This window comes from Tinamus guttatus, unplaced genomic scaffold (genome assembly GCF_059628265.1).
Source record: "Tinamus guttatus ecotype Peru unplaced genomic scaffold, ASM5962826v1 Tinamus_guttatus_pri_ptg000115l, whole genome shotgun sequence".
Taxonomy (NCBI): domain Eukaryota; kingdom Metazoa; phylum Chordata; class Aves; order Tinamiformes; family Tinamidae; genus Tinamus; species Tinamus guttatus.
This window is the reverse complement of record NW_028288649.1, coordinates 3502676-3509947: the sequence shown is the minus strand read 5'-3', so window position 1 is coordinate 3509947 and position 7272 is coordinate 3502676. Positions and strand designations below refer to the sequence as shown.

General features: G+C 38.7%; 1 protein-coding gene across 1 annotated transcript; it reads left to right on the top strand.

Moving 5' to 3' along the window:
• Positions 1 to 41: 41 nt before the first annotated feature.
• On the top strand, positions 42 to 7133 carry UBA5 (ubiquitin like modifier activating enzyme 5). The gene is made up of 12 exons (XM_088521109.1): positions 42 to 203; positions 550 to 595; positions 701 to 790; positions 1288 to 1397; positions 1819 to 1905; positions 2491 to 2575; positions 3441 to 3545; positions 3770 to 3897; positions 4965 to 5100; positions 5490 to 5565; positions 6253 to 6359; positions 6978 to 7133. The coding sequence occupies exons 1-12, from the start codon at positions 70 to 72 to the stop codon at positions 7059 to 7061; spliced, it is 1188 nt and encodes a 395-aa protein (XP_088377235.1). The 5' UTR covers positions 42 to 69; the 3' UTR covers positions 7062 to 7133.
• The last annotated feature ends 139 nt before the right edge of the window (positions 7134 to 7272 follow it).

The window sequence follows — 7272 nt, the reverse complement described above, 5'->3', positions numbered from 1 at the left end:
GGGGCGGCGCTCCCGGAAGGAAGTTGCGCCGGGCCGACGTGTCGCCGCGGAGCTGCCGGTGTCGCCGCCATGGCGGAGCTGGAGCGGCTGGAGCGGCGCGCGCGGGAGCTGGAGGCAGCGCTGGCCCGCGCGCGCGGAGGGCCGGCCCCGCGCGCGCCCATCGGCAGCATGAGCGCCGAGGTGACCCCCGACAACCCCTACAGGTGCCGCCGCCCGGGACGGGGAAGGGGCCGCCGCCACCGGGGATGGGATGGGACGGGATGGGACGGGATGGGATGGGATGGGACGGGGCGACCCGGGCCGCCGCGGCGGGAGCGAGCGAAGCTGGCGGCCAAAGCGCGGCTGTGGCCCGAGGCCCGCCTCGCTCTTGGGGAGGTACCTGCCGTGTTGTTCGCGCCACATGCAGCTGCTGTGGGCGCTGCGGGGCTGAGCTTGTTTCTGGGCTCGCTCGTCTTTAAAATAGGCACGACTTTAGGTGCTTGTAAACCAAAATTCCCTTTAAAAACGCAGAGAGCCTCTTGATAAAACTGTTGCTTTTGTTCTTTGTAGCCGTCTCATGGCGCTGAAAAGAATGGGAATAGTCAAAGACTATGAGGTAGGATTATATATGCATTAAAACAACCTTTTTTTTTCCTCTCTCTCTCTCTTATTAGGATCAGACTTGATGTACTACTGATTTCTGTTTTATTGCTTCCTCCAGAAAATCCGCACCTTTACAGTTGCGGTTGTGGGTGTAGGTGGAGTTGGCAGTGTGACTGCTGAGATGTTGACCAGATGTGGCATTGGTAAGGTAATGGCTTTTTCCCTTGTTCCCCTTCATAGTAGAAGGGCTAGCTGTCCCTCTAAAGAGATAGATAAGATTTCCCATAGTACATTTTGTCCCAGTCAAAGTATCTTGAAGAAAGCACTCAAGAACACTCCTTGGGTAGACATCAGTCTTGTCTATCTTGTGCTGGTGAAATTCCTCTTTGTAGGGTTTGATCTTGTATCATAGAGATGAGCCTTCTTTGGATGATTGTCTTCTCAGTGCTCTTATAGGAGTCTAGCTGTCTTGTAATATTTATTGTATGGGATTATTGCAATAGGAAAACAGAGGAAGTTTAGCATGAAATTCTTAAAGACTAAAAATATAGTAACAGTTAAAAGCGATAGGTATATTTTGGGGTTCCCCCCCTGCCTTCACACCCACGCACAAGGATTAGCTTTGCTATACAAAATGGGTCACCTTAGGGCTTTGTTTGCAGAGTCTTTAGGAGATTATTTATGTTGATATAATCTTTATTGTAGCTGCTTCTGTTTGATTATGACAAAGTCGAACTGGCAAACATGAACAGACTCTTCTTCCAACCTCATCAAGCTGGATTAAGCAAAGTGGAAGCAGCAGAGCATACTTTGAGGTATGTAGATAGGAAAGCAGGTATCAACATGTATATGCCCAGGATGCTATTATGCAAGTGATTAGAAGAGTAATATTTGTTGCTAAAGTAGCACAGTCTAAATTAGAAATTTGGATATAAAAATATCAGTGGAATATTTGAGTATAAAACATCAGTGGAAATGATTGATACTTTAAAGATGTTTTTGTTTTGGCAAAAACCTTAATGTAAATGTAATATTTAAGTATAGATAATTTTGCTTATAAGATTGCTTTGCCACTCAAAGCATTCTTTTTCTTCTGATATAATCTGTCCACATGGACATACTAGACTTGAGAGGAGACTGGAAGTTCAAGAATAAGCAACATTTGTGAAGTTAGGAGGTAGGGTGCCAGCTACCCTTGTATTTGTTAGTGTTGACTCATTTTGTTTTCTCTATAAGGAATATTAACCCTGATGTTGAGTTTGAAGTACATAACTACAATATCACTACACTGGACAACTTTCAACATTTCATGGATAGAATAAGGTAAAATCTGACAGCAAAAACAGATCGCTAACTTCTGGTGCTTGGTTCTAAATAGGGTCTCACATTTTCACTGAAAACTTTTAATTTAGTAAATTCCAAATGAAAATCAGTGGGAAATATGTATATATGAAAACCCATTTCTTCATAGTCCCCAAGAGATTGTGCTAAAGAACATTTATTTTATCTATAAAATAGTAATACCTTTTTAGTGCATCTTTAGATTTCCAATCTAACACTGTTAAGTTATGAGTTATGTTGTTTTTTTTCCATTACAGCAGCACAACAAATCACATTTTGTCTGCTCTGGTAGTTTGAAGTGTGCTTCAGAAAGAAAGCAGATGCAGGTGTATACTATATAAAACTTCCCTTTATCTAAAATACCCGTATATTTGAACCCAGCTTCAGTGTGCTGCTCTTATGGCAGCTGATTTTACTTCTGAAATATAGTTGTGCAAGTGCAAAAGAAGTTGCACATTTTGTTAGAAATACACAGGACGCATATTTCTCTAATCTAAACATGCATGTCGATGCCATGTGGGTATTTTGGCCCACTAGCAATTTCACGCAAATGGATATTCATTTCAGTAACGGTGCCCTAGAGGAAGGGAAGCCCGTTGATCTTGTTCTGAGCTGCGTGGACAACTTTGAAGCTCGTATGGCTATTAACACGGTAAGACCGTCAGGGGTGTTTGCTTGGACTCTTGATGAGCTTGTGCAGTAAGTATTTTTCCTTTGCAATAGTTGTGAATTATGGGGACTAGAGAAAAGACAGGATCTTTCCAAAAATCTTTTCAGAAAGTTCTTCCTCATGTTTCTTTAAATTAATCTGAGCTTTTATCTGATTCTTGTAAGAAGCATTCTCTGTGCGTGAGTACAATTGTAGTCTTTTACTCAGTGTTATCAGCTAGGTATTTAAAGGACTGTTGTAAACTCTCTCTGAATTTCCATATTATTTTCTTTTTATAAATGTAGGTTCAGTCTAGTATGTTGAATCTTCCTTAAAACCATATATAGCTAATTGTACACTTCATATGACTTTTTATATATTAAAAATGTCTTGAAGTTGTGCACCTAATCACACTACTTTTCTTTAGAGTAGCACCCAGCAAAGACTGTTACGCAAAACGCATGTCTTCTGTTTATCGTTCAGCTAGCTGACCTACAAATTATATGCACTAAAGGTGGACAAATATGCTGTATCTGTGCCACTGAAAGTATGAGGATGTAGGGCATCCAGTTAGATTTGGCAGTATCAGTGTGTAACTGAACTTCTAATGCCTGTACCCGTTTAAAACTCTGTGTTAACAGGTCTTCATGCAAGCACAAAGGCCTAGCTTCATTAGGACAATCTGTCCTTTAGTTTTTACTTTTGTGTTTCCTGCCTTTTCTAATCTTCTTGACTATTAATCTTCTGGCTTTTAAGACAGAAAGGTGCTGTGCTTAATCAGTCTCAACTTAGAACTTATTTTTCTATTAAACTCTTGCATTGCTTATATGTATATTTATGTGCATGTGGGTTTTTTTTTTTTTTTAAGGCCTGCAATGAACTTGGACAAATCTGGATGGAATCTGGAGTGAGTGAAAATGCAGTGTCAGGACATATACAGCTAATCATACCTGGTGAATCTGCCTGCTTTGCGGTATGCAGCACTTGTTGGGATTGCAGTTTTGGGTTTTGTTTGTTTTTGTTTGTTTTCTTTTTAAAATGGGGCTGGGAATATGAAGACCAGCTGACTGGTGAATGTGACTCATTCTGGCACAGCTGATGAGAGTAGCTTAAAATATGATGGTAATGTGATCTATGTTTGTATTTAATGCATTTTTAAAATGCATTTTTAAAACGGAACTTCTTTGTTTCCCACAGTGTGCTCCTCCACTTGTAGTTGCTGCCAATATTGATGAGAAAACGTTAAAGCGAGAAGGGGTTTGTGCAGCCAGTCTTCCTACCACCATGGGTGTTGTGGCGGGGATTCTTGTGCAGAACGTTCTGAAGTAAGTGGCCAGTTGCTGCTGCTCGGTGCGTGCAGCGCTGCGGGATGAAGGGCTCCGAGGAGATCTTTCATAATGATTGGTCTGGTTCTTCATAAATATCTGTGGCGTATTTCCAAAGGGTGATTGTGGCATTAGGCAGGGCTGAATTACATATAGCTTGAATCACAGAAGACTTTTTTTTGGCATTGCTGTTTTTAATAGTACTTTTAGGAATCAAGACCTTTCCCTGCCCCTAAAGAGGTTTTTATTGTGTATGCACATCGCTTTTTGTGTGTGTGTGTATAGTTTTCTTTCTTCTCTTAATTCTGTATTTAAACAAGTTTCCCTTAGACATCATTGACTTACAGGCAGAAATGACAAGAGGGCTAACTCTCCCCTGAAATTTTGTACATGAACAAGGGAGAAACAATTTCTCTTGCAGCCTTGGTGTTATAAAAATCTGAGGTGTACAACAAAAGTAGTTCTACATCAATACGAAATACTATTTCATTTTTTTTTTAAAAAACCTGCATCTCTCTGCGAGGAAGATTTTTGTACTTTTTTTTTTAATGTTTTATTAAGATATTGCATATCCATAGCAGTTGGTCTTTAATGAAGACCAACCTCAAATGTTTCACTTCACAAAGGTTTCAAATGTTACACTTAAATTTAACTTGCATTTGCATTGCACATTTGACCCCGGAGAGAGGGTAATTAGGCTTGAAAACTGCCTTCGTAATACCTGGAATCTGCATCTGTCCAGTAGGAATGTGCTTAGGCATAGGAGAATTACTTATGTATTTAAGCATATTTTGTCAGAAACTGTAGCTGACTCGTTTTTGCACCAAAACAGCCCAAGAGGACCTGGTTCTGTTTTGATTCAGCCATGGTGTTGTCAGTAACTCAAGTGACCACAGCTGATTTCAGGATAATTGCAGTAACCTTTCAGTACTTCACTTACTGGTCAGTGGTATGAATGTGCACTCCAGGCGCTCCTTAGAGGTGAAAAAGAAGTGATTGTCCAAGCAATTGAACTCTTTTGATTGTATCCTTTTATAAGGACCTGCTTTCTCATTTTGTTTTGCTAGATATTTGCTGAATTTTGGCACTGTGAGTTACTATCTTGGTTACAACGCAATGCAAGATTTCTTTCCAACTATGGCTATGAAACCAAACCCACAGTGCAGTGACCAAAATTGCAGAAAACAGCAGGAAAATTATAAGGTAAAAAACAGAGCAAGCTATGAAGCTGTCACAAAAGAAAACTGTCATTGCTATTCCAGTTTTCAGTGGCTTTATCTTCATGTGATTACATGAGATTTTACAAATTAGTTACCTTAAAGGGAGGCAAAGTGACTTGCGTGCAGTTAGGTAAGATTTGTCTGCAGTAATTGCTCAGCCTTTCTTGTAGTCATATATTATTTTCTTTGAGTGTTAAAGTTTTTGTTTGTTTTTGGTTTTGCTTATACTTTGTTTTCTTATGCCTAAGAAAGTTCTCGACTAACATAATCCTAAATATTATAATAAATGTTAATATTAAATTTGATCATTCTTGTTGAAAGTTATACGTTTGCATATATTTTTAGTCTTTTTTGTGTTTTTCTATTTTTCAGAAGAAAGAAGTTCTGCAATCAAAACAAGTAGTAGTTGAACAGGAAGAAGCAGTAGTACATGAAGACAATGACTGGGGTAAGTAACCAATGTTAACACAAATTGATGCTGTGTTTTTACTATATAGAGCAGATTTTAGGTTCAAGAGTTAACAAGGTTTAAGTAAAGCAGTTCCTCAGATGATGATCTGAGGATAGAAAGATCTCAAAATTCATATTCCTTAGATGATGTGTACCTTTAATACAGAAAGCAAGTCTTGGATTTGTGTCTCAATTTGTGTTTTCCTTTTAAAACTTAAGAACATTTATCATTTCGACCACTACTTATACTAAGGCATCCTCACAGTTCTTTATAATCCTCTGAGGACTTTGAATTTGAAAGAATTATTCTTAAGCTTTATAAACATGTCAAAAATGCATATGCAGGTTCCACTTATTACATTATGTAGAGAATAATCCTACCATACTATTGGGAATGCTGCCCTCACAGTAAGATTTAAGCTGTGAGAAAATGAAGTGCTACAGAAGTACAATTCTTGCCCGTAAGGTGCAGGTATGGAAATATTTCATATAATCTAAATTAAATAAAATTACTTCACATTGTAATGGGGATGAAGCAGTTGAAAACAGAAAGATCTTCTATTTCAAATTTTCTGTATTTCAGAAAGGTGATTGCAGTTTTTCTCTCAACATACTGATCGAAAAATTCTTTCTCTTTTTTTTTTCTTTTTTTTTAACTGGGCTCTCAATTTGTTTTAATGTCAAGGCATCGAATTAGTATCAGAAACTTCGGAAGAGGAGCTGAGAGCTGCCTCTGGTCCAGTACCGGATCTTCCAGAGGGGATTACTGTAGCATATACAATCCCAAACAAGGTAATATGCACTCCACAATTTATTCTTTTAGAATTTAGAATACTTTTTTAGTATATCCTGCACATTAAAATTTATAATAGCTATCAGTTTGGGTACCATTTAAGCCTACACTAAAATTCTATTTTACACAATTTCAATAAAAATGTATCTAAGCCCATTCCATGAGGATTTTCTGTGGTCCAATCTCAATTGTCCTTCTGAAAAACAACTTTCTTTACATAAAGTTAGTGTGAATACAATTTTGAGGTGACAATAGTGATTTTACTTCACATTTTATGTGCTAGTTGTAAGTAAACATGACTTTCTCACTTGATATTTTGGTGACTAGTATTTTTTACCCTGCTTGCCTTTTAAAAGGATTACATAGTCGCAGTGAAATGAATATATCTGGTGGCCGCAATTTGTCCGTGTTGCTGCTGGAACATTCTGAATCCTACTGAGAATGGGGCATGCAGTTGTAAACCCTTTTTCTGTTAAGTTATTGGAGCCTGATATTAGAGTTGGGTTCTTAGTTCCAAGAAAATGGCACTGTGTAACTGATGTAAAGCCAATAGAGGGGGGAGAGGGGATTGTGGGGCTGTGCTATTGTTCTTATTTTTTTTCTCCTGTTCCTAATAGGAAGAGAATGCTGTAACTGATGAACTGGTGCCAGAGTCTGAGGAAAGCCTAGAAGAACTCATGGCCAAAATGAAAAACATGTAGCAAAACATGTACCAAATTCCTGGGAATTTGGATTGACATTGGATTATGAGGAAGAACAACTTTTTGCGTGTTTTTTTTTTTTTTCCACTGAAGTTTATCCTTGAACTTCTGATGAAATGGAACTGTTACTTGGGGTCAGGGGAAGAGATGGTGTTTGTATTTATTTCTGCCCGCCTATTCAAACGTCTTCAAAATACAAAGTGCTATTTAA